The sequence below is a fragment of the Ammodytes marinus genome (genome assembly GCF_949987685.1).
Source record: "Ammodytes marinus genome assembly, chromosome: 16".
NCBI classification, from domain to species: domain Eukaryota; kingdom Metazoa; phylum Chordata; class Actinopteri; order Uranoscopiformes; family Ammodytidae; genus Ammodytes; species Ammodytes marinus.
Window position 1 is genome coordinate 26,872,972 of NC_137220.1, and position 26,580 is coordinate 26,899,551.

General features: G+C 40.6%; 2 protein-coding genes across 2 annotated transcripts in view; both read right to left on the reverse strand.

Moving 5' to 3' along the window:
• Nucleotides 1-876: 876 nt before the first annotated feature.
• On the reverse strand, nucleotides 877-8,989 carry LOC307262786 (charged multivesicular body protein 6-like). The gene is made up of 8 exons (XM_080043763.1): nucleotides 8,794-8,989; nucleotides 7,447-7,556; nucleotides 6,868-6,955; nucleotides 6,265-6,351; nucleotides 5,795-5,860; nucleotides 3,625-3,705; nucleotides 1,759-1,834; nucleotides 877-1,256 (listed from the first exon to the last, which is right to left on the reverse strand). The coding sequence occupies exons 1-8, from the start codon at nucleotides 8,857-8,859 to the stop codon at nucleotides 1,207-1,209; spliced, it is 624 nt and encodes a 207-aa protein (XP_079899889.1). The 5' UTR covers nucleotides 8,860-8,989; the 3' UTR covers nucleotides 877-1,206.
• A 2,221-nt stretch (nucleotides 8,990-11,210) lies between these two features.
• The window catches only part of ttyh2l (tweety homolog 2, like), a 40,258-nt gene continuing 24,888 nt past the window's right edge, over nucleotides 11,211-26,580 (reverse strand). Inside the window, exons 6-14 of the mRNA XM_080043126.1 lie at nucleotides 25,341-25,413; nucleotides 21,602-21,671; nucleotides 21,429-21,484; nucleotides 18,197-18,289; nucleotides 18,015-18,107; nucleotides 15,964-16,106; nucleotides 15,455-15,640; nucleotides 14,656-14,734; nucleotides 11,211-12,189 (exon numbers count right to left, since the gene is read on the reverse strand). Of these exons, the coding sequence (XP_079899252.1) occupies nucleotides 12,109-12,189; nucleotides 14,656-14,734; nucleotides 15,455-15,640; nucleotides 15,964-16,106; nucleotides 18,015-18,107; nucleotides 18,197-18,289; nucleotides 21,429-21,484; nucleotides 21,602-21,671; nucleotides 25,341-25,413 (874 nt within the window). The 3' untranslated portion in view covers nucleotides 11,211-12,108. The remainder of the gene's footprint in view (nucleotides 12,190-14,655; nucleotides 14,735-15,454; nucleotides 15,641-15,963; nucleotides 16,107-18,014; nucleotides 18,108-18,196; nucleotides 18,290-21,428; nucleotides 21,485-21,601; nucleotides 21,672-25,340; nucleotides 25,414-26,580) is intronic.

A 26,580-nucleotide genomic window follows, 5' to 3' on the forward strand; every position in this document is an offset into this window, starting at 1 on the left:
ACTAATACTAAATAGCAGGGAAGTATGGGGATAGGAACGCAGGGACAGTGTGCATCCTGCGCTATGTGCCATGTTTTCTGCCTTTGTGCACACTGCTGCTGTCATGATAAACCCATCCCGTCACGTGTGCTTCAGTTGTGGCTCTGAAGTTCATTCACAAGAGGGGTATTTGTACATCTTCATTTCATTTTGTGAGGCTGTAGTAGGCGAGTAATACTCCTCTGTCACTGTTTTCAGTAACACCATGATGTTTTCCTCACAGTGCATAATTTGTGCTATAGCTTCATTGTACATGCTAATTAAGAGTGTAAGTGCCCACTTAGTGTAGGATTGTTACTATATTGGCTTTCTAGTCCTAACATATCCCATATATATCAGCAACTTGAGCTTTCTACTAACCCCCCCACACACACACACACAGGTTGTGAATGAATACAACTAAGTTGTATACTTTTCAGTCAGTCTTCATATCCTTTAACAAATTTAGAAATATAATTTTAAATCTGCCGAAATCTACCTATACATGTTTAAATAAGGCTATATTGTACTTTCACCCATTTCATTTTAATTGAAGCCATTCTAAATAGCTGTCTAAATGTTTCAGTTGTTTTGGCTATTAGCTTGTTGTGTATTTGATGTATTTGCATTGTATATTATGTATGTATTGTTGTTTTTGCTTTGCATTTGTTTGACTCCACATCATTGTAAATGAGGGTCACTCCTCAATTGATCTCTCTCGAATAAAGGTTAACTGAATGAATAATAATAATGAAACTAGTGAGCAGTGCCCCCTTGTGGAGAAAAAAGGAAACTAAAAAAAGTCTACTTTTAGTGATATTAATCAGTGTACGAAAGAAAAGCCAAGAAAACAGAATGTTGCCACAGCTCGATTTACTATGGAAAACATAAATTAACATGTAAAACATCTACAAATATTTCCTTTCATAGTGTTACTTCATCACCAGACCAGTTAAAAATGTGAAATGACTTTTCCTAATCCAGGTCAGAAAACTTCACTTCCTTCATATAGACTCTTTAGTGGGGATTGAGCCAGAATACAGACACATAGCTGGTCCCTGTAAAATGTGTACTAGCATTGGTGGCTGCAGGGTCCAACCATCACCTACTAACAACTAAGGGTGAAATACTGAAGCCAAAAGAAAGCCCATCTGTAAAAAAGACAGCCGAGTCCTGAACAAGTCTTGTTTAGGCTGCAAGCATCTCTCTGTCTGATGTGTCCTTTGCTTCTCTCCTCTCTAGAAAGAAAGAAAGTCAGAGTAAAGCGAATACAATTAGTCCGGCAGCATTTACAAATACATGTACCCTGCGTTCCGAATCGCTTACTCTTTCTTTTTTCTATTCTATATACTACATCCGAAGATAAAAATAATCTAGTTAGGATGCAGTAGGCATACTATTGGGACATATTTTTACTTATTTATTTATCATAACATTGCGCCTTGATCTTGCCTCTTGCTTTAATATCCGTCGCGTCCCCACTTGTTTTCATATGGAGGCTCCGTTGATTCATGTTCGCACTGGATTATGGGTCAGAATCGCCCCAAATCGGATGCTGTTTCAACACTAAAAATCTTGGCCGGATGTAGTAGACATCCGGGTCTTTCTAACCATCCTAAATCTGGCCACAAGGATCGGGACATCCTAAACCATACTAAAAAGTAGAAAGTATGCGATTTGGAATGCAGGGAAAGTGTATCCAGGAATGCTTTGTGCGGGGAATAAGAAGGCTGACTGTACCTGGTTGGGCTTTAGCTGCCTCTGGGACCTCTGGCATGGGCTCAGTGGGGACGTCTGGAAGTGCTACATCTTCTCCCTGTTTCAGGAGAAGGGCCATTTTAAAGTCTTCAATTTTAAGTCACATATGTAAATATGGAGGTACATTATTTAACCATAACCCTATTTGAAGCTTAGAAAAAGGAATATTTTTTTCGCCGGCCCCTTTATGTCAAATTTGAGAATATTTACAAATACATATTACTGTATCATGTCATGCACCATGCTTGTGAAAATTTAAAAAAATAAATAAATTGAGGAGATTTAGGGTGTATTCACACATGCCGTGTTTAGTTCGGTTGAAACGAACTCAGATGCACTTCTGCCTTCGGTGCGCATCTTTCAGGCAGGTGTGAATACAGCAATCGCACTCGGGTGCGGACCAAACAAACGCTCCGAGACCCAGCTGAAGAGGTAGTCTCGCTGCGTTTCCAAACGCACTCTGCTGCAGTTCGTTTGTGGTGTGAATTTGTTCGGACTCGATCCGACCCAAATGCAGGAGGCACTGTGCCTTTTCTTTCTTTTCTTTTTTAATAAATAGCCGTCAGCTTCACATTATGGGAAAGTGTTGTTGTCGCCATTGTTAGGAAGATTAGTTGTGGTTTGACCGGGAGCCCAGAACAATATAAATGCTGAATGTGTTCAGCGATCAGATGAAGGAGAGGGGAGCGTCTCTCGCACAGTGCCAACAGGTTCACGCTGCGCAAGAAGTGTGTGTTTTTATTTTGCTTCCCATGTACGGGACCGTCAATACTATCCCTGTGTCAGTTTGGAGCTGAACTGCGCCGACCCAGCTGATACACAGCTTAATCAGCTGAGTGTCAGCTTGAGCCTATTCTTCTCGTGTGACGCGCGTCCAGCACCAAAAATACAGTAAAAATTATGTTTCACATCGTAGGCTACAAGCCACATAACGTGGCATTGACATAAGGCTACACATTATGACCATATGAAACAACAATAATTTGATGTTTTTCCTCTTTATTTATAGGTTAGATGTAGGCCCTTTTATTATTTTTAGCCCCATATTATATCAATGATATATATTTCGCAGTTTAAACTTTGTGCTTCCTGTTTCTCTCCACCCCAGAATGTCTGTCCAATGAATGAATGACCTCAGATCACGTGTGGTTTTGCTTCGTAATACTGGTTCACTTGCAGAAGGGGCAATATGAAAGTGGACCACACCAAACAAAAAAAATCAAAACTCTATTTGGTCTGGACCAAAGCAAGTGAACTAGCGGACTTTCCCAGTGTGAATACACCTTTAGAGTCTGTGTTCAACTCAGCACTACAATGTGTGTAGTTTTGATATGCTCAGGAGTGTGTATGTCTGGCTCCATTTCAAATGCTTCAAACTTTGCTAGAATTATTCCTCCTCGACAGAGATAGACATTGTACAGATCAAAACGCCACTTTGCAGTTTAGAAATGAAAATTCCCAACTTGACTCAACTCTGAATCACGGCTTTAACCGCAGCGTTGCTCCAGTGGGAAGTGCTATGTGCAAAACCAGCTGAGGCCTGTGGTAACAACAGACCACGGTGTGTGTGGAACTCTGATCGTGTGTGTGTGTGTGTGTGTGTGTGTGTGTGTGTGTGTGTGTGTGTGTGTGTGTGTGTGTGTGTGTGTGAGAGAGAGAGAGAGAGAGAGAGAGAGAGAGAGAGAGAGAGAGAGAGAGAGAGAGAGAGAGAGAGTGAGTGAGTGAGTGAGTGAGTGAGTGAGTGAGTGAGTGAGTGAGTGAGTGAGTGAGTGAGTAAGTGAGTGAGTGAGTGAGTGTGTGTCTGTGTTTGTGTTGAATGAAATGTTAAACATGCTGCTTAACACCAACCTGAGTGATAGCTTCCAGCTCTGCTAAAACAGCGTCCTGGTCCTCCTGTGTCAGGGCTCCAGACAGCATGTCATCTATTTGCTGCAGGAGCAAGAAAGAGTGTCAGCTGCTACTAGCACAGTGACAGCTCAAGTCTTCCTGCTTACTTATAAGCAAGGAAAAACATCTATGAAGGTTCTGACTTAAAGCTTCAGTGCTTATCTGTCTTATATAAATGAATGAGGGTTGATATTGAAGCCATTGCCAAATGAGTTGACACAAAGATGATTCTCTATTTCTCAGTAAAGCAGCGTTTATAAACTAGTGTGTGTGTGTGTGTGTGTGTGTGTGTGTGTGTGTGTGTGTGTGTGTGTGTGTGTGTGTGTGTGTGTGTGTGTGTGTCCACGACACTGGTGCAGGAGCTCAGAAAAATCCCAAGAAGAGCCCAAGAAATGTTTCAGTTGTTGATTCTACTGCTAAGAAAAAACTTGGACGCAAAGCAGAAGGATTTTAAAAATCCTTGCACGATCACCAAAGGCTTACTTACATTATGTAGATGCACTGACATTGTTGTTTTAATTACTCAAAATTCCTCATGGCGGGGAGGGGGGCAACAGAAGTTACACACTATAGCTTTAAGCAGCCCGCCTCCTCCTAATGTATAGTATATTGTAATATGAAGAAAGTATCAAAGCAGTTACTAGTCAATTACAAAAGTAACATGAATAAAATGGAATTAAAGAACAGTACTTATGCTTCTTGACCATTAGCAACAATGTAACGTTAGTGAATTTATGTTGATATATTAAATTTTAACGTACAGTTATAAAGTCCCCTCAAAAATTATTGGAACGTTGAGGCCAATTCCTTTGTTTTTGCTGTAGACTGGAAACATTTGGGTTTGACACCAAAATATGAATATGAGACAATAGATCAACATTTCAGCTTTAATTTCCAGGTATTTACATCTGGATCTGATACACAACTGAGAAGATAGCATTATTTGAAAAGGAACACCACATTTTTGGGTGAGCAAAAGTATTGGAACAGATAGACTTAAAATAAATTAAAGTAAATAAGACTTAATATTTTGTTGCAAATCCTTCCCTTGCAATAACTGCATCAAGCCTGTGACCCATTGACATCACAAAACGTTTGCATTCTTCTTTTGTGATGCTTTTCTAGGCTTTCACTGCAGCCTCTTTCAGTTGTTGTTTGTTTACTCTCTTCAGTCTCCTCTTTAGCAGGTAAAATGCATTCTCTATAGGGTTTAACTCTGGAGATAGACTTGGCCAGTCTAAAACCTTCCATTTCCATTTTGCTGTTGTCATCATGTGTTACATCATCAATGAAGATTAATGAGCCCAACCGAGAAGAAGCCATGCAAACTTTAGCCTTTCCATCACTTTGGTAAAGGTTAATCTTTACAACAACACAGTGACACATGATACACAACAAAATGAACTCAGAAGTCTACAGATACATTTTGTCTGCCAATTTAAAGAAAGATGCAACCTAACTGATTGGAAGATCCTTCATCATGCAGCAAGATAATGATCCAAAAAAAACTGCAAAAACAACAAAGGAGTTCATCAGGGGCAAGAAATGGAAGGTTTTAGACTGGCCAAGTCAATCTCCAGACCATTTAGACCATGTATTTTACCTGCTAAAGAAGAGACTGAAGAGAGTAACCCCCCAAAACAAACAGCAACTGAATGAGGCTGCGGTGAAAGCCTGGAAAAGCATCACAAAAGAAGAATGAAAAGTTCTGTGATGTCAATGGGTCACAGGCTTGATGCAGTTATTGCAAGGGAAGGATTGTGACAAAATATTAAGTCTAATTCACTTTAATTTATTTTAAGTCTATCTGTTCCAATACTTTTGCTCACCGAAAAATGTGGTGTTCCTTTACAAATAATGCTATCTTCACAGTTGTGTATCAGATCCAGATGTAAATACCTGGAAATGAAAGCTGAAATGTTGATCTATTGTCTCATATTCATATTTTGGTGTCAAACCCAAATGTTTCCAGTCTACAGCAAAAATAAAGGAATTGGCCTCACTGTTCCAATACTATTGGAGGGGACTGTATATTATATAGTACTTTTCAGTTTGATTCAACACATATTGTAAAATAAGAAGAAGGGGGATTTGTTCTGGTGTACTTGGCTGACATCAAGCAGACATTTACCCTTTGATATTCAATTGATTCCTGCGTCTCATCCAGGATTCTCTCCACATCTTCAATCGACATGATCTGTCACAAAAACAAGAGAAGGCAGTAGACATTAAGGGGCCAAGAAAAGGTGCTTCGGATGAAAAGTGCCTTTTTGAACACATTCTGGCTGGGGCTTGTGAATGCACCAAGCCGGCATCCGTGCACTGTATCCAAGGATGTCACACTGCTGTAGTCAAGGCTTTGCTTCTTAATCCTTTAATCTTCAAACAATGTGCGCCAGCTATGCTAACACAAAGCACACCGCTCCCCTCTACTCAGTTCAATCCTGACCCACGGATTAAAAGGAAGTATGCTTATCACTGGAAACTTTGTTTAAGTATACACACTTGCACATTTAAAGCTTAAATTACTATAAAGTGACTGTTAAAGGCATATTTGTCTGAACACAAAAGGCAGGAAAAGAAACAGAGGAGAATATCTACCTCGTGCATACTCTTCAGGCAATCATTGCCCACCTTGAGCCCCTCGATGACTTTCATCTCAATTTGCATGAATTCAATATCTTGCACCTGTTGACAAATGTATACATGAAATGACAGAATATGCCTGTGTAAATGACCTGACAGGGAAACAAAAGCAAAAAACAAGTTGCAAATATATTTAGATGGTAAATTAAAATAGCTTCCATTCACTCATTCAACATTAACACAGTGGTGGTTTATGTCACTGTATATAGAGGGCAATTTAATGTAAAAATAAAAATCTCTAATCATAATGATTTTGGCAAAAAACTAAATACTTGATTGAATTGTCCTGTAGACACGATAGTAGGGAGATTAAAGAACAAAAGCAAGAGATCAGAATTTGAATTTGTAATTTGTCATATCACATTGAAATCCTAAACTATAGAGAATAGAACTGACACACTCTAATCTGTGTGTGTGTGTGTGTGTGTGTGTGTGTGTGTGTGTGTGTGTGTGTGTGTGTGTGTGTGTGTGTGTGTGTGTGTGTGTGTGTGTGTATGTGTGTGTGTGTGTGTGTGTGTCTGCGTGTGTGTGTGTGTGTGCTGGCATCATAAATCTTACCATGTGCTCCAGGTTGGAAATCTGATTCTCGGTTTTGTCTAGTAGCTGATCCTGATATCGTTTTTTCTTAAGCAGCAGCAGTGCTTTCCTACAAAAACAAATACAAAGGCAAAAAAAACATGAAATAGCAAAGAGTATGTTTTGAATAGAAGAAAAAAATGTATTTAGCATTGCGTAATACATAATATATGTAGATACAGGTGGTGATGATGACCCATTGCACTGGGGGGGTGGGTGGGGGGGGGAGATTTCAAATGTGTCAAATACATGAGTGAAGTTCAGCTTGAATTATACCACTAGCTGTTGTGTGGTCTGGCTGTGCGACACTACGCTTGAATGCATGCAGTGTTGTTGTTGTTGTTTTTCCATTCAAAACCTACCTAATAATAGCATTAATTATAGGACAATAAATACACTAAAGCACAGTGTTTGCTAGCAAACGGGTTACGTATGAGTATTCATTCAAATATTACAATCATTTTCTTTTTTTTCTTGTGCCTGCCCTTGTAATAGTGTGCCTATAGTATGAGTATTTGCATATCTTATCTGAGAAGGCTATTTTCTATTATATTTGCTTACTCTCTCCTGCCATCTTTCAGCAACTGTTTAGCCAGAAGTCGCTCTTTCTCCAGTTGCAGGGTGATCCTCTTTTGGTACTGCTTCAGTTTGTCCCTCTGCTGCTTCAATTGCTGGGTGGGGGGTAGGGGTGAGGGGGGAAGGAGGGTTACTCAGATGTATTTGAACAATAAACCATAACCTGTATCATTTAAAATGCATTATTATATGTGAAATCTAGCTGACCAATTAGCAAAGGTATAAAAGAAGTAGGCCTGGTGATTACAAATAGAACATTATACAAGTCAAGTTAAGGGTGAAGTAAGCGATTTATTTATGTTAATATAAGTGTTAAATCGCTCTTTATTCATACAGTGATCACTTATATAATGTGTGCGTTTCATAAATCCGATCTCTCAGTCACTCGCTCTGCATGTAATCGGCAAATAAACTTTTCGGGGATCCCGAAACTGATATCCAATCACAAGAGAGAACGCTACAAACCGGCACCCGTCTCACTGCCGGTGCACATGCAGAGCAACAGATGGGTGAATGTTTATGCGCCTACAATGGCGGAGCAGGTAAAAATCCTTCCCAATGTCTGTTTTGATTTTTTTTATCATGTTTTATCACACTTACTTATTTGAGATGGTGCTAGATAACTCGCTGCTTGAAGACCGCAGTGCATTAATGTGGTGATGTGGGGATGAGAGAGGGGACTGCTAACTGCAGTCAGTGACAGGAAGTTAGCTAAACTGACCGTTCCGCTTACTGAACCTTTAACTAACTTACTTAGAGACCACCGGTGGACATATGAAGGTGTATTTAACTCTGAGATCCTATGTAATATAAATGTGCAAACATTTTAGAAATCAGTTCATCCTAGCCTGAGAAGAAAGGGTGTTTTATGGTCTCACTGTCTAACCCTACATTGTCTCATGTGTGACATCACATATGGTAAAATGTAGGGTTAGGATTAACAGGACAGCTGGGCCAAGGGAAGACTGAGGGAAGACTAAGGGAAGAAAAACCTCATTCATTATATTACAATAACGATTTTATAAAGATTCTTTATGGGTGAAGTATTCCTTTAACTTGTATTCAAAATAGCCATGTAGAAAAAACTGATGTAGCCTATTCATGTATTCGTTACATTACTATTTCGTAGGCTACTGCATTTTGATGTACAGTGTTTCTTATTGTGTCACAGTGGTAAGGTTCATCCCAACAGCTGTCACATATTCAGATGTTGGAGATTTAGCTCGTCCCATAAAAAGGCATTCTTATACAGTCAGATATAACACATCAATAATCCATGTTGCCCTGTGTCCGTATAACGGCTCTAATCTGCGGCTAGCTAGCAGTCCTCACCAGAATGGCTTTGTCTTGTTCCGTTACACGAGAGGGTAGACTCTTTCTCCCAAAAACGTTGCCCATTATTCAGCCACATCCCCTCAACGTCCCCCTTCATCAAGAGACACAATTTAGCCTTTTAGCGAACATTTTCTCGTGATATTATAGAGCCTTATATGACTAGCAGGCTAAAGCTACCACCGTATCCACAGTAGTTTCCGTGTTTCCTACGGCAAGCGAGGCAGGACATTCAATCGGTAATCCGTAGCAGTGGAACCGTACAACCTCTGTAGTCTACTGGTAGCGTTCTAAATGGCAATGAGCAATAATTAGCATTACTTGCTAAATCGTCTGAAAATGATCCACTTGAGTGTACAAGAAGTGTTGCTTGATCCTTTGATAGTTACAACTAGTACACATTATCATTTATCAGTTAAAGTAGTTAACCCAAGTGTGTTTTAATCAGATGAAATCATTCACTCACACACGCATATTGTAGGCCTGTGGAGCTTGTGGTAGCCTAACCATTGCAACCCACTGAGAAACGTGTATTGTGTTGTTGTAATGGAGATCAGTTGTGTGTGGTTGTAGGTCCACGTGTTAGGGTTACTATCAGTCATTCAACCTGAGACAACACTAGCCTGGTGTTATGTTACTACCAAGGGAGTAGGTTTGATTTGGACATTGGTGGGGTCCGTGGGATATGAAAGTGCTTCCTAAAGTTGATAGGTTTTTTTTGTATTCGCAATGATAATTGAAAAAAAAATCAATAAATCGGCTTAATTAACATGTTTATAATGCATATCTGAATATCAAAAGAGAATATGCATTCTGTAATGTTATAGGTTAAAGCAACTAATGAAAGAAAATGAGTCAACTTAGAAGAGTTTTCAACTTTACTCTGGTGCAACTGAATCTCATGACTAACATATTAATCATTATTGAACCTCACCTGTGAATTTCCAGCCTCTCTTCCATCTCCTCCAGCCTCTCCTTCTCTAGCCTCTCCTTCATCTTCTACAGCATCTCCTCCTCTGTCTCTGTCTCCTTCTCTATTCTCTCCTCCTCTATCTCCTCCAGTCTCTCCTTCTCTATCCTCTCCAGTCTCTCCTCCTCTATCTCCTCCAGTCTCTCCTCCTCTAGTCTCTCCTCCTCTATCTCCTCCAGTCTCTCCACTGTCTGTCACCTGACAGAAGTATGTTGATGCATGACATATGAACAGATATATTAGGGTACATACATGGGTAGACAAAATGTTCACACAATTATTATGTTTTATTCCCCCAAAATATATATGTATAAAATCACATGAGCATCTGCAATGTGCTTGTTGTTACTGTACATGAGAGGGAAACCTTGAAGGAAAATAAAGGTTATTAAATTTAATTAATGTTTATTTATCCCAAATTTTTTTTTAAACCATTGCTCCCTTTCCACACAAATAAAACATGAAAATAATGGTAGGCCTATACCTTAAAATGCGGATCTCTTTGGCATTATAGCCTATGCTGACTAATAATCAATATCAGTATTGTTATGGCTCTAAAATATATAACATTTTAATTAACTTGCACGTTCACTTCCAAAGAAGTCTATTATGTCCAGTTTTCGTTTCTTCGACATCCTACACACACACAAACACACACACGCACGCACGCACAGCACGCGCGCACACGCACAAGCATAAAACACACACAATTATAAGTGTTACTGCAAATGACATCACTGATATTAAAATCCGTCTCGCTGACGTGACCGAAGGCAGAACTTACACTCGCAGATGCAGATATTAGCTATGCACTGAGGCGTCCTGTTGCTCCTCCTGTCTGGGACTAGCAAGTTGCCGGTAGCTTTTTTTTTTTTTTAACAAGTAGATGGAGTGACAGCGGGGACGGCCAATCAGGTTGAATATAGGTTTGCGGGAAACCGCTACAGCCAATCAAAGCGCGATAGTTGTTTAGAGGCGGGACTTCTAGCAGAGACTGATTTTTAACCCTTTGTGTACTATAATTATTGCCTAAACAATACGGACAGCGGGTGTATTATTGGTAGGGACTACACAGTAGAGGCTGGATTTTGGTAGGGTCGGGACCCTACCGTCCCTATATAATCCTACGCCCTTGGTTACTACCAATAGACCCTGTGCGTGACATCGGGTACAATATACTCAATAGGCTACAATTAACCTAATCCCTTCACTAGACTACAGGTCATTCCAGAAGTGATGGTAAATAAAAGTAGGCTACATTGTAGTAAATGGTTAAAAGGCTGTTATAGTAGAGAAGAATGACACAACACAGCAGTATAATACAGCATTTATGTTCAATCCATTAGTTCAATGTGATACATTAGTCAACCCTTATAACAGCATACAGCAGATTTCTTCAAATATTTCTCTTTCAAATGATACTGATGTGACATGAATTGGACTTGGAACAAACTTTACATTTCTGCATTATTCTGTTCATGGTTTACCGGCTGTTTCACAGCACAGTATACATGTAATAATAATTGAATCCCATTGCATTTCATTGAATGTTTTGATGGGCTAAGGGGAATTTGTCAAACATGCAACTGCAATATAGCCCTATAGTTGCCAAACGTAGCAAACCATCTTAAAAACCCTTCAGTTATGACTGTCTGACCCTTCCCCCTGATCAGCAGGTTAGACAGTAGTACGACAAGAACAAAAGAGATGATCATAAAGTAACCATCTATCTTAGAAAGAGAACAATTCAAATGGATCACAAATATCAAGCATCTTTGGCTGTTTACTACAAATTTACAATATTTAGTTTTGGTTTTTATTGACATCTTTCATTATGTAATATTATAAAATAATGATGTGTCATTTAATATAGAACCATTACAAAATTACTTGGAAGTCCTGACATATGAAGGAGTTAGTGCCAACGACTACAGGCTTTGCAAAAAAGACAAAATGCTATAATTGAATGTCTCTGTTGTGACATATTCACATCAAAACACTGACCATAACACTGGTCATATTTAATGCAGGCCACTGGAATACAGGAGGAAGCAAAAAAAAATCCAATAAGTTTAAAGGCTCTTGATTTGGCTCATAGCAATGCTTACAATGGAGTGAAGTGGTTCCATACATCACAACAATATCAACAACAGTCTTAGGATGAACCTGTCTTTTTAAAACTGCATGCAGGACTTTCAGAGGACTGCATTGGCCTCATTTAGCCTGCAATCATGTCTCAAGACTGGGATGAAGGGCCGCAGCTCCCATGAGAATATGCCATGAAGATAGCCTCCAGAGTCTCAGACATTGCTTCCATGTAAAATGTATTCAATGGGTTGGCCCGGCTACACCTGGAAGTCAGTCCCAAAGTGTCTGATCTGGGCATCAGTCATAGACAGATAGGTGGTCCTCATACTGGGCGAATACTGCAGGGGAAAAGGATGGGAAAAACACAATTTAGCACATAGGCACTTGATTTGGTAAAAAAAACATAATCAAATTACACATCAAAATGGTATGATGTGGTCTGAGCTTGGGAACCATTTATTTTGATTTGCTGCTCTTTGATTCAGGGTTAATCGGGGGATAGTTAACCGTGGTGGGGAGCAGGTTAAGAGCACACAGAGGGCATGAGGAGTGGCCAGGGGGGGTGATAGAATAAGTTACACTCACATGTAACACTCTGTGGATAAAACCGTGCCAGAAGAGCCAAAAGTCACACAGCCGATGGGACTGTATGGAGCCTAATCGGGTTCTTGGGGTTATTATAGGTCAAAACATTCTGAATGGCCAGTGTCATTATGGAGGTTAGCCAACAGTGTGTTTCACAGAGTGGAAGGAGATTGAAATCAAACAATGATAAAAACGTACGCATTTTAGATCTGATCAGATAAAGAAAAAAAAAACAGAAGGGTTAGTTACAAAACACTGGAAAATATTCAGCAGTTGGACACATCATTGAGAAGACGCATTAAAAAAAATGCATTGCCAAAACAAAAACAATGTTTCAAGCATATCCGTTACATGAACAAATAAAATAAAAACACATGCATGCCAGTGCCTGTTAAAGAGGTGTCTCACAGAGGCAAAAATAAGATTTCAAACAATGGTCGACATTCTCTTCCTCAAAAGTTTTTTTTTTTTTTAAAGTACTGTATGTGGAGTGCTACCAAATGCATTCCAAGCACTGAGTCAGTGCCTCTGGCTGACTGTAGAGCACAGTGAAAGTGTGTGTTCTCTTTTGAGTCTGAGACGTGTCATATGTGTTGATGTTGCTGTTTTGGACTACAGTCCCGGACAAAAGTCTTGTCACTTATCCGTTTTGTAGAAACAACAGCTTCTAACCTGACTTTTAATTAATCCATTGGTTTTAGAAATGACTCGTATGAAAGCTAAAACCCTCCCAAATTATGTTTAATAAACTAAAATAAAATTGCGTCACTGAAGAAATATTGATCATTTAATGAACAGAGAAAGGTCAGATGTTGGCAGGACAAAAGTATCGTCGCCTACAGAGAGTAATGTGAAAATTGAACAAATAATTTACTTCAAATACAAAAATATGTTGCATAACATCAGTGAATTAAGTAGTGGTGCTGTGAGATCCATATTTATTATCTTGTATGACTTCCATGAGCTTGAAGGACTGCATCCATGCGGTTTGACAATGATTCATAAAATCTATTGATGAAGTCATCAGGAATAGCAAAGAAAGCAGTCTTACATGCCTCCCAGAGCTCATCAAGATTCTTTGGTTTGGTCTTCCATGCTTCCTCTTTCATTCTACCCCAGACATGCTCAATGATGTTCATGTCTGGTGACTGGGCTGGCCAGTCCTGGAGCTCCTTGATCTTCTTCGCCTTGAGGAACTTTGATGTAGAGATGGAAGTATGCGATGGAGCACCACCATGCTGCAAAATGTGACCCCTTTTATGGTTGGGAATGTAAGAGGTAGCTAATACTTCTTGATATGTTAGGCTATTGATATTGCCTTCCAGCATGGAAGACCAAACCAAAGAATCTTGAACTCTGGGAGGCATGTAAGACTGCTTTCTTTGTTATTCCTGATGACTTCATCAATAAATTGTATGAATCATTGTCAAACCGCATGGATGCAGTCCTTCAAGCTCATGGAAGTCATACAAGATAATAAATATGGATCTCACAGCACCACTACTTAATTCACTATGCAACATAGTTTTGTATTTGAAGTAAATTCTTTGTTAAATGTTCATATTACTCTCTGTAGGCGACAAGACTCATCATACATATTTTGGTGTTAAAAAAACACTGTAGTGTGCTTTTGTTGGGTTTTATATGTAAAATAGTTTGGACGTAGTGGTAAAAGAGTACTTGCTCTCAATGGCCTGTTCTTGTTTTTTTCAATAAATAAATAATCTATTTTCAGCTTTTGAGACACACCACATGTGAATAGAGTCACGGTAGTTCTACCATTTGAAATGAAATTACCTGCACTTGTCTGTATTCAACAAAACCTCTTAGTTGTCTCACACATACTATGAATGTATGCATTAGTCTTAGCTATTGCTTTGTAAGACCTAGGCAGGAGTAGTTAAAAGGACACAAGCATGTGCTGAGAGCTTAGTGGGTTGGAATACAGAGACGGCACTGGGCTAAAAGTGAATGCTTTTCAGCCAATGGCCAGCAGAGAGCAGTCTTCCATAACTTGCAGAGCAGCATTGCTCCCTTCAGTGTTGACAGTGAGGTTCTACACAGTGTAGCCTATATACTGTATATATATATATATATATATGTATATATTTTTTGTTCTGTTCATGTTGATGCCATGCTGTCTGATAGTTTTAGCAGCAGTGTAGAGGTCATTATCGTCATCACACATAGGACACAAACGTCTCATATGGCCAACACACCGAGGGAGGGGGGGATCCTCTCCCTATCAGAGGCACGTTCTCATACTGGGGCCGCCCTCCAAACAGCATGGACTGGTTCCTGTGACAGAGGGAAAGAAAGGTGGAAAGGTGGAGTCAGCTATTTCAAGAATGATTGTAGTCAAAATCACTTTTTTGTTAAACATCAGTGATGTACTATACTATAACATCAGGATCCACTATACCTGTCCGTATTGTGTGTGAAAAAAAAATTGGTGTTGTAAATACACAGCCTAGGCTCTGTAAACTGGTATTTTTCATTTAATTTCATTTAACTTTTATTTATCCTCGAGAGACCAATTGAGGGGTGACCCTCATTTTCAATGACGTCGAGTTCAAACAAATTCAAAGGAAAAACAACAATACATAAACAATATTCAACGCAAATACATAACAACAGGTGAAGAGAAAAACAATTGAAACATTTACACAGTGGTGAAGATTAAGTGGTAGCAATTAAAATTAAATGGGTGAAAGTACAATATAGCCTAATTAAAACAGTTACAGGTAGAGTATGTAAACAAAGGGTATGTAAAACAATGGGGGCCCACCATAGACAGCAAAATACCTGTTTACAGAGCCTAGGTTGTGTATTAGCACTGGATTTTTCTTCAGCATACACACAGTACAGACAGGTAGCTGATCGTGTGGAGATATTCACTGATTTAGGGCTATATTGCAGTGATTTAGACAACAAGTGTTCTTCAGAATCTATGACGCCCCCTTTAAGAGACGATTCACACACATGTTCTAATACACTGTCATCATGTGTTCATCTTACATGTACTCAGGGGGCGGCGCGGCATTGGAAGTGGATTGCGGAGGTGGCTGGAGGCTGGCCTGGCTGCCCATGCTGCTGGTATAGCTGCAGAAACTGTGGACGTTGGACCTTCTGGGGTTGTAGGACATCCGTCTCGCTTGGGGGTTGAACGGGTCCTCCTCGTCTATGTCGTCATACTCCTTATCCCTGGATGAAAGCAGCACACCGACGCGCACGCACACACACACACACACACACACACACACACACACACACACACACACACACACACACACACACACACACACACACACACACACACACACACACACACACACACACACACACACACACACACACACACACACACACACACACACACACACACACACACACACACACACACACACACACACACACACACACACACACACACACGGGCAGGAAGAGAGAGAGTGCATGTGTTGACACTTCACAGGAGTGCTTCGCGGGAAGTACGTAATGGGATAAAGGGGTTGCTTGATGCTGACCTGCTGCCCATTAGTGTCCACACTCTGAAAATGGCACACAGCATGGCAGAGAGTGCACAGGCCGCCAGCAGAGAAAACAAAGACAGGTAGAGGAGACCTTCCACCCCATCATAGCACACACCCATTAGGGCATCCAAGTAGTCCTGGAAGATTGGAATACACAGGTGTTATATATTCTGTATGTGTCTTATGTCCTACATACAGCTCTGGAAAAAATTAAGAGACCAGTCTGGATTTTTCTTAAATTTGTATCTCTACATTACTTAATGGAAATGCTCTTGATGACAATATTTTTTGGGGGGGAATTTGGTAGAAAAGTTGTCAGTAGTTTATATTATAAAACCAAAATGTTCATTCTACTCAAACATATGCCTATAAATAGTAAAACGAGAGACACTGAATATTTGGAGTGGTCTCTTAAAACCCATGCCTGATGATGCGCGACAGACAGGAGATACGTGTTGCATCGTGCAGCATCAGGCATCAATGGGTTATTTTTTTCCAGAGCTGTATGTGTGTGTGTATGTGGATCTGCTTGAATGTGTGTGAAAGAGAGAGAAGGAAACTTTTAAAAAACACAGTTTATATTATGAAATGTAAAACGAAGGAGAACTATTTAATATTCTACACTTTATTGAGGTCAATAATATTCAAGCAACTTATTGGCACAACTTAGCAGGGGAAATGAGGCCAAACACTTGGGCTGGACTAAGAAATAGCAACATTTCAAAGTCCTATTTACTGATACATCCAAGTATGAGAGTTTATGGGGAGAACCAAAGGGTGTATGTAAGGACAGAAGGGTGAGAGAATGCTTCCTCAGTTTATCAAACCCACAGTGAAACATGGTGATGGGAATAAGGAGTTGGAAACCTAAACAAATGCAGAATAGAAGTCCCTTAACTAGTGGTCTGAGACCTCTGGACCCCAATGCAAGCACATTATAATATATATATGTATAATCAGTTTATGTGATTGTGAATATATTACCTTTGCAAATAAATATAAAAAATATTAATATTAATACAACTTCATCAAAGTATGATGTGTATAATATATTATTCTAAACACACAGGATGACCAGACAATACAAAATGGGAAACACTAATAGACTCATGCTTGTTATTGCACTTTTTGTGTACAATTTCGATTTCCTAACCGTATCCTGACCCCAAGGGAGTGAAAACCAATTGTTGTTATGCTGAGCAACTGCAATGCATTTCTAATTCTTTCATCATTTTCAATATGAGATTCATCATTTTCAAATATGAAACACATCACCAGATTTGACACAACTGGCAAATGACAGTGATCAGCTTAGACTTCACACACACAAACAACAATGTTGTCTTTTTCCGTCCCATCCGTTACTGTGATGACATGATGTTGCATAATGCGTCCTTCATTTGTTTTGCTTGTTATATTTGAGTAATGAGTAACAAACTCAGGGAATAATCTTGACATTCACGTTGCTGTGTGAGCTTGTGTGTTTTAATGCAAAATATTTAAAGTGTATTAGAGCCTCTTCACTTTGTCATTCAAATATCAAGTATCTATTACTGGCATGGCTGCTGACGTGCCCGTCCATCAAACTATACCACCCCGCTGACATTGTGAACACAGCCCTCATTTTTAACCTTTCTCTATGCCTTTGTCAAAGAACGACACACGTACATGCAGTATGCACGGTTGTACTTGTCATAGGACGGCTCTATTGATCCGAAAAAGCCTACGTCTGATGTCAAAATCACAGCAGCAACTCAGCGCCGACATTGTTCATTCTCTATACAGACAAAACTCTGAGAATCGGAAAACTTGCTAAAGTAAAGTTACATTTTAAATTGAGGAAAAACTGGGGGCGGTGAACAGAGCCCGTCTAGCAGGTACAGAGTGTACCGACAATTGGAAATTGGTGAATATATAAGCATGTCTGTGAGAAGCACATGGAGGTAAGGTTGTAAAAATCAGTCAAGTTGGCACTCTAAGTGACTCAGAGCTATGCTACAAAGCAGCCCTATTAAAAAAGTGTCCTGGTCGGAAGCTGACCTCACCTTATGCAGCCCGCGGCAGTCGAGCAAGGCTGTTAGCTGGTGCACACTGAACTCTGTGGAGTTCAACAGTCGCTGGATCCCCAAAAGGTCTCTCTAGTATAACAAGGTATAAAAGAGAGAAGAGAGTGATACACACGTTTTTGCCACAGTCTGCTCTAATAGCCTGTCAGCCAGCCACTTACCTCAGCAGTGGGAAAGAAAGGCACAGAGAACTGCAGCAAGCCCTGAATCTGGATTTGCATGGTGGTCAGAGAACGCTGGCAGGTTGTTAATGACTGTGAAAAAACACACCATCGCCCACCACCATTGCGCGCACACACACACACACACCACAAAACAATGAGAGGAATCGCATTAAAGAGAGAGCATTGTTGTGGAGTAGCATGTCAACAAGTAATTTGGTGTTAAAGAAAGCTTTATAATGCGCTTAACAGAGGACAAACATTTCTTTCCAGACAGATGGGCCCAGATTATCCAGCGCCGACACTAACCGTCTCGCCCACCAATCACTGTCCCTCCCTCTCGTTCCCAACCAACACAAAAGAGCAATATTTATATCAACTAGGCCATCAGAGGAAATATCATCCTTACCTACTTAACAAGCATCTTTTTAATCCTTAAATGGATACTGTGCCGATTAATGAGAATGTGGGTTTTTAATAATTATTGGACATGGATTTAGCCTCCACAAATTCCCTTTGATGCGTGCTACAGAGATACGGTAACGCCCATGAAAATAAAAAAAATTATTTGACACAGGACAACAGTAGGATCGAACTATCTCAATTTGCATGAATTCATAAAATGTGTTCAGGGAAGGAAGGATGGCGTGTTACTCAAGAAAATATAACTGGTTTGGTTAGATTGTGGAGGCTAACATTATCGCCCTGCTCATAAACCGGAACTGAAACTGTAAACCGGTTTCTGATCGATAAATACGATGGAAAACGTTTAAAGTTGAGTGCCTGTCATGCAATATTATAGGTCTAATAGTTAAGACATGCTCACACGGTACAGGTGTTTTACTTACAGCCTTATCTTTTGAAGATGTTTTAGGCTGTTTTAAATGTTGCATATCAAGCCCCAACAATAAGGAATCCACTATACAGACGGTGTGAGATGTCTTACATATTTCTTTGGAAAGTCATGTATATGCAAACAGTGACGGGTGGATATCTTTGAACATAGAAATAAATGAGGATAAACATGAGTTGCCTATGGTGCAGTAGCAGCCTTGTGCATAATGGACTGTACATAAATGAATAACTAAACGCTGCCAGCAAAAGTAGCCCAAGGCACGGGGTCGCAGCACAATGGTAAATGATGAAGTTTATTTTTGGAGACCCACAATAAATAAATCTAATCTTTGAATCAAAGTCACTTTAAAGTCATTCAATATACATAGGGAGCACATTTCTCAGGCTTGGCTTGATAACGATATAGCTGTGTGGCATCTAACGAGGGAAAAAAAGAGGATTTTAAAATAGGAATACATTTCCCAGCAAGTGACTCTCAGTAAACAATTAACCCTGCATTCCAAATCACATACTTTTTTCTTTATACTCTACTACATCCTAAAGCATGCAGGTTTGCATACTACAACATGTAATTGGACGTATTAGAACATCCTGGTACTGTTGGCATATTGCATTTTGACATGCATGTATTGGGACATCCTAAATCTTATCCTGGCATATACAGTATCTCACAAAAGTGAGTACACCCCTCACATTTCTTCACATTTTTCTTTATATCTTTCCATGGGACAACACTGAAGAAATGACACTTTGATACAATGTAAAGTAGTCAGTGTACAGCTTGTATAACAGTGTAAATGTACTGTCCTCTCAAAATAACTCGACACACAGCCATTAATGTCTAAACTGCTGGCAACAAAAGTGAGTACACCCCTTAGAAAAAATTTACAAATTGGGCCCAAAGTGTAAATATTTTGTGTGGCCACCATTATTTTCCAGCACTGCCTTAACCCTCTTGGGCATGTAGTTCACTAGAGCTTCACAGGTTGCAACTGGAACCCTCTTCCACCCATTTATGACAGCATCACAGAGCTGGTGGATATTAAAGACCTTGCGCTCCTCCACCTTCTGTTTGAGGATGCCCCAAAGATGCGCAATAGGGTTTAGGTCTGGAGACATGCTTGGCCAGGCCATAACCTTTACCCTCAGCTTTTTTAGCAAGCCGCTGGTCGTCTTGGAGGTGTGTTTGGGGTCGTTATCATGTTGCAGTACCACCCTGCGGCCCAGTTTACGAAGGTTGAGTGCACGTGGTCAGTGTCGTACACAGAGGTTGGCTTTGGAAAATTGACGTATGAGTGCTGCCAGCAATGCTGCAGGGCTTGAAGGGGTGGGGGGTCAACATGTCAGTGCTCAGACCATACGCCGCACTCTGCATCATACTGGTCTGCATGGCTGTCGTCCCAGAAGGAAGCCTATTCTAAAGATGATGCACAAGAAACCCCACAAAAAGTTTGCTGAAGACAAACAGACTACGGACATGGATTACTGCAACCATGTCCTGTGGTCTGATGAGACCAAAATACATTTATTTGGTTCAGATGGTGTTAAGAGTGTGGGGCGGCAACCAGGTGAGGAGTACAAAGACAAGTGTGTCTTGCCTAGAGTCAAGCATGGTGGTTGGAGTGTCATGGTCTGGGGCTGCATGAGTGCTGCCAGCACTGGGGATCTACAGTTAATTGAATTCTAACATGTACTGTGACATACTGAAGCAGAGCATGATCCCCTCCCTTCATAAACTGGGCCGCAGGGCAGTACTGCAACATGATAACGACCCCAAACACCCCTCTGAACGACCACTGGCTTGCTAAAGAAGCTGAGGGTAAAGGTTATGGACTGGCCAAGCATGTCTCCAGTCTTAAACCCTATTGAGCATCTTTGGGGCATTCTCAAACGGGAGATGGAGGAGCGCAAGGACTCTAATATCCACCAGCTCCTTGATGTCGTCATGAATGGGTAGAAGAGGGTTCCAGTTGCAACCTGTGAAGCTCTAGTGAACTACATGCCCAAGAGGGTTAAGGCAGTGCTGGAAAATAATGATGGCAAAACAAAATATTGACACTTTGGGCCCAATTTGGACATGTTTTCTTAGGGGTGTACTCACTTTTGTTGCCAACAGTTTAGACATTAATGGCTGTGTGTCGAGTTATTTTGAGGGGACAGTAAATTTACACTGTTATACAAGCTGTACACTGACTACTTGACATTGTATCAAAGTGTCATTTATTCAGTGTTGTCGCATGGAAAGATATAATGAAATATTTGAAGAAATGTTAGGGGTGTACTCACTTTTGTGAGATACTGTAAATAGTATGGAAGTATGGGTATTGGAACACAGGGTAAATGTGTAAGCACTAGCAGCAGAAATCTTTGTCAATACCTTTTGGAAGGGGTTTTGTAGATTCGGGCTGCAGAACAAATAATAGTGTGCAACATCTGGTGGAGTTGAGAGAGGAAAAGGGAGGAGAGGGAAGGGGGGGTCAGGGTTAGCATTGTGTCTTTCTATTCATTGATATATATATACTGTATATTTTTTTGTAGAGGTGAATTTACCTGCAGTGATGAAATCCTTGGTCTGGTTTACAATAAACTTGTCTGGAGACACACAGAAGTCACTGGTGCCCTAAAGGGAAAAAACAACAACAACGCTTGTAATCTCGCAAATATGCAAGTGCTTATTCAAGCCATGAACTAGATCAAATTGGTTGTGCTGCGGCTGACTCAAACTGATTTAGCAAATAGCCAGTTATTGACAATCTCTCACCAAGTGCAAACTGTTTGTATTTTTACGACGTTGTTTCGCCCTTTCTCTTAGAAGCAAGGGAGCCTGTGCAGTGAACGTGATCACACAAATGCCCACGGAAAGCAGCAGCATGCACACTACTAAACACCCAGACCTCCACAAACTTATAGGAGACGAACAATATGCATTAAAACAAGCATTCAGAGGAATGTGTGGTATGTAGCAATGGACCGTCAGGCTTTATTGACCATGTAGAGCATCTCGTGCTTTGCTTGACCACGGATGAAATCTACAATATATCTTCATGCTCTTCTTCAGTTTGTCCGCATAAGCAATTAGGTGTCAAGGTCAAGGCAGTCCCAGTCTCAGTCCTCCTTTAAAGCATAAACAAGAATACCGAAAAACAACTTGAACAGAATCATTTCTCACACACATGCATAATTAACAGGCGGGGGGGAAAAAAGAGACTGGCATTCAAAATTGATGGAAGTTCAAAGGGATCGAGAAATGTGTGGAAAAGCAGAAAACATTTCCAACATCAAAGCCTCGTGCCATTTGATTTTATAAGGTAGTCTCGTGTCCACCGCTTTTCATGTCAGCCGCTCCCAAACGAAAAAATATCTTTCTTCAGCCCGTCACTGTTAAGCATGACTCAAAAGGATTCTACAGAAAGCCGATACTTTGATCTAACAAAGCAATGATCAATGAGAGAGCAAAATGATGCAGGAATACAACTTTTAAAGACCAGACACATACAGTAGTAGACCCACATGCACCTGTAATTCCCCACCTTTTAAATAGCAAGATTAACACTTATACTCCACCTCAATGTTTTTAGATCGACACATTACTTCTAAAGTCGGCTGCCACCACACATTTTCTGTTTTCAGTGAAATAAAACTGTACAGCAGTTCAGTAAGGGATGTTACCCTTCATTTCTATCTCATTATACTAGCCGTGACATTGTGTTTATGCTTTGTCTCATCAAATATATAGAAATGTATGAGCGTCTTTCTAGGACCCCACCGTCGTCTACCTTCCTTTCATGATGCACCATGTTTTCGCAACATTGAGCATTTTATTAAAGGTCACATATTATGCTAAATGCACTTTTTAAATGTGTTCCAACATATCCATGGGTCCACGGTGTGCCTAGAGACTGCCAAAATATCCAAAAAAAATAACAATCTCTCCTTTTCTCACTCTCCCCCTTTCTGAAACCCCCACCCCTCCCCCCAATATACTCCGTTCAGAATTCTCGCGGTTTATGACGTCATAAACTGCACAGCCACATCCCCATATTTTCTTTATATGTCCATGCTCCCCCCCCCACATTAGCAGTAGTCTATGATAACCCCACCCCCCCCCATTTCTTATTGGTCCACGGCCCCGAGATCCTCTGGAGAATTTTCCGAGCGACAGCCATGTTGCTTTCCCCGCTAAGCGACAAGATGCCCATAGTACAGCCTGAATGTTACATACTCCACTAATGTATCTTAACCACAGCAGTCTATTAATGCCTCGTTTTTTAATAACACAACGGATAGGAAGCTAACTGTGCTTTTTTTAAACGGTGAAACTAAAATAATAGTTTGTATTGGTAGTTTTGCCTGACTGGTGTAGCTATTAGCTTTGGGACAAGCAACCAGCTTTTGCTCATAACACGCTGTTTATATTCCCCACAGCAGTCTGAACTTGTTTTTAACATGACAAAGGATGGGAAGATATTCCTGTAGAAATCACACTTTGAAGCTACTGTTTTCACTGGTTTAAATCGTCTGAGTCTTATTTTTAGCGTTAGCGCCCATGTAGCTTCGGTTGTAGCACCAAGTTTTGCTCCTAATACACTAACTTAGCTTTCCCCTTGCAGTCTAATAATGCCTCGTTTTTAATAACACAACGGATAGGAAGCTACCTGTGCTTTTTTTTAAACGGTGAAACTAAAATAATAGTTTGTATTGGTAGTTTTGCCTGACTGGTGTATAACTATTAGCTTTGGGACAAGCAACCAGCTTTTTCTCATAACACGCTGTTTATATTCCCCACAGCAGTCTGAAAATGACTCGTTTTTAACATGACAAAGGATGGGAAGATATTCCTGTAGAAATCACACTTTGAAGCTACTGTTTTCACTGGTTTAAATCGTCTGAGTCTTATTTTTAGCGTTAGCGCCCATGTAGCTTCGGTTGTAGCACCAAGTTTTGCTCCCAATACACTAACTTAGCTTTCCCCTTGCAGTCTAATAATGACGCGTTTTTAACATGACAAAGGATGGGAAGATATTCATGTAGTAATCATGTCAGGTCATGTCAAATTGTTAAAAGTATGGCTTAGCTCCGGGTAAACACTGTGTTCGCAGTCACACAGTATCTCTCTAGTATTGCGAGAGCACGGCAGAGACGGTGGGAGAGCCCCATGGACATATAAAGAAAGCCCGGCAGAGAGGTGGGAGGGGCCAGCCAGATCGCACAAATATAGGTCATCCTGAGACCAGAGGACAATCAGGGTATAGAGGCTTGCTACAATAAATGATCTGAACGGGTTTTTCAGCAAACATCTAAAAAAATAAAGTATTAGGGACTACTTACACCATATAAAATTGACAGCAAAGTGCATAATATGTGAGCTTTAATAGTTATCTTTGCAAACTGTCCATATATATTCTGCTACTGAAGAACCGTCTTGATAATCCACTTTTGTGTGGAGGACTGGACCGTCTATTATGACCTAGGCAGGTATACTGTAGTTATTGAGCAAACTGACCTGAGCTCAGCTGTGACGTCACACCAGTCTGACTGACAGGGAGATGCACGTTGGAGACAAGCTATACTCAAGTATCATGGATAAGCCGGCCAGAGACGCAAGAGCTTTTAATGTGTTGTAGGGTCATGTTCCAGCTATAGGCTAAGCCACAGGAATGTTTCAAGCTATTGGTAATCTGGCTCTAAGACCGCACAGAAGCTCTGCCAATAACCAAGAAAACACTCAGAGATATCTGCATCTCTAACCCATTCATGTTGACCCTCCCTTCACTGTAAACAGCTGTCTACATGTAAAACCCGTGGGATTATCCACACATATGATAATCTTCCCCAGGGATGGAGAGATCGAAGGAGAAGAGACAGTAGGGAAGGAGGGGTTGGTCTAACTCTTTACACCGTCCCAGACAGTATCCTTAATACCAGCTGCATTAAACACAGCAAGGCCAGATGTGCTGAACACATGGTGGACAGACAACCAAGAGGGAGAACAATCTGTCAGAGAATTAGGATGACATGTGGGTGGAGGAGGAAATAGATGTTGAAGAAAAGCGGGGCTTGTAATTAATGCTGGAAACAGCTTTGTTTATAGCGGTATAGGGCTAAAGGTCCATTAACCTACGGGCATGGGGAACTTGTAATCAGCTTTACTGCATGACTGACTGTAGTAATGTGACTGTACATTCAACAAACATGTACAGACACTCCACCACACTTTGGCAGGAGTGTCTGTCAATTAAGATGAAAAAGTGTAGCTAGACATAAACAGAAAGATTGTTCTACTTCTCACCACGGCTGTAGCAGTGCCCGCTCCAAGTGAAGCCCAGCTCAGGATCAGAGACAGGACTACAAAAGCCATGATCCTAGAGGAAAACATCCAATGAGAGAGAAAGAGAGAGAGAGAGGGGGAGGAGGGGTAGAGAGATACAGACAGAGACACAGCGAGAAGCATACAGTATGAATCAGTTTGTCTTTTTCCCAATGCTCCTCAGCCCTCTTTCCCCCCATTCGTTAATTTGATTTATTATTTTGGAGCGTTGGCTTGGAAATTGTTCTCCTTCTGCCTGAAGACAGAGGCCCAGCGCTTTGAAGATAAGATGACACTGAAATTCAATGTATTAGAGAGTGATTATATGAAGACAAATTAACTCATGACTCCATGCTAAATTTACTTTTTAGATCTAAACTCATAAAGAAAGATGGGTTCTTTTCCTCAATATGTTTTATTGAAGCAGAAAACAGTTGATCAATGAGGCCACGACTCTAGATAACTCCACTTGAAGTCTGGGGGGGACTATCCTTCTCTGCCTTATTTAGCCATTTCTGCACAGCTGGATTTCCACTAGCAACTTTTGAATTGGTTAGCAATTTCAGCCAATCCAGGATGTATGTATAAGCTATCAATCACTGAGCCCTCTCTCACTGTCATTCAAAACCTGCTAAGAACATTGGTTTTTGTCGACCTCCTGTTTTACCTACCCACCTTTATTTGTACGAAGAGTTCAACACATATTGTAGGTGGATTATTAGAAAAAAACATCCGAAAATCTACACACCATCAACCACTGTTTCTTAGTTCTTAGTGGCCATTGGGCGGGAGCTAGACAAAAGCCCTGTGAATTAGAAAGGGCCCCCTGATGGACGTAAAAGGCTGCAGAGGGCTTCTGATCTCCACTCTCTCCTCGGACCTTGCTGAAAGCCCCCAGTAAAGTAGCATGAGAGCACTTGATAATTAGTTAAGGGAGCAGAATCCTGCCCCGGCCGATCAATAGGCATTAGTGAGACCCATCAGAGAGGCATGTGAAGAGCCAACCCTTAGCTTCATCTGCTAACACTGACACGTAGGGCTGCACTAAATTGGGCAAATGGGATGGGAAGTCTGGACTGCGAAATTTGCTTGTCAGACACCAGTGTCAGTTCATATAACTGGTAGGGATTTACTCAATTAAACTGTCCTCCTCCTAATATTTCCTTTGTCACTCAAAGCTTTGCAATCTTTACTTCTTCGCTATTGTTTCAGAGAAGAAACT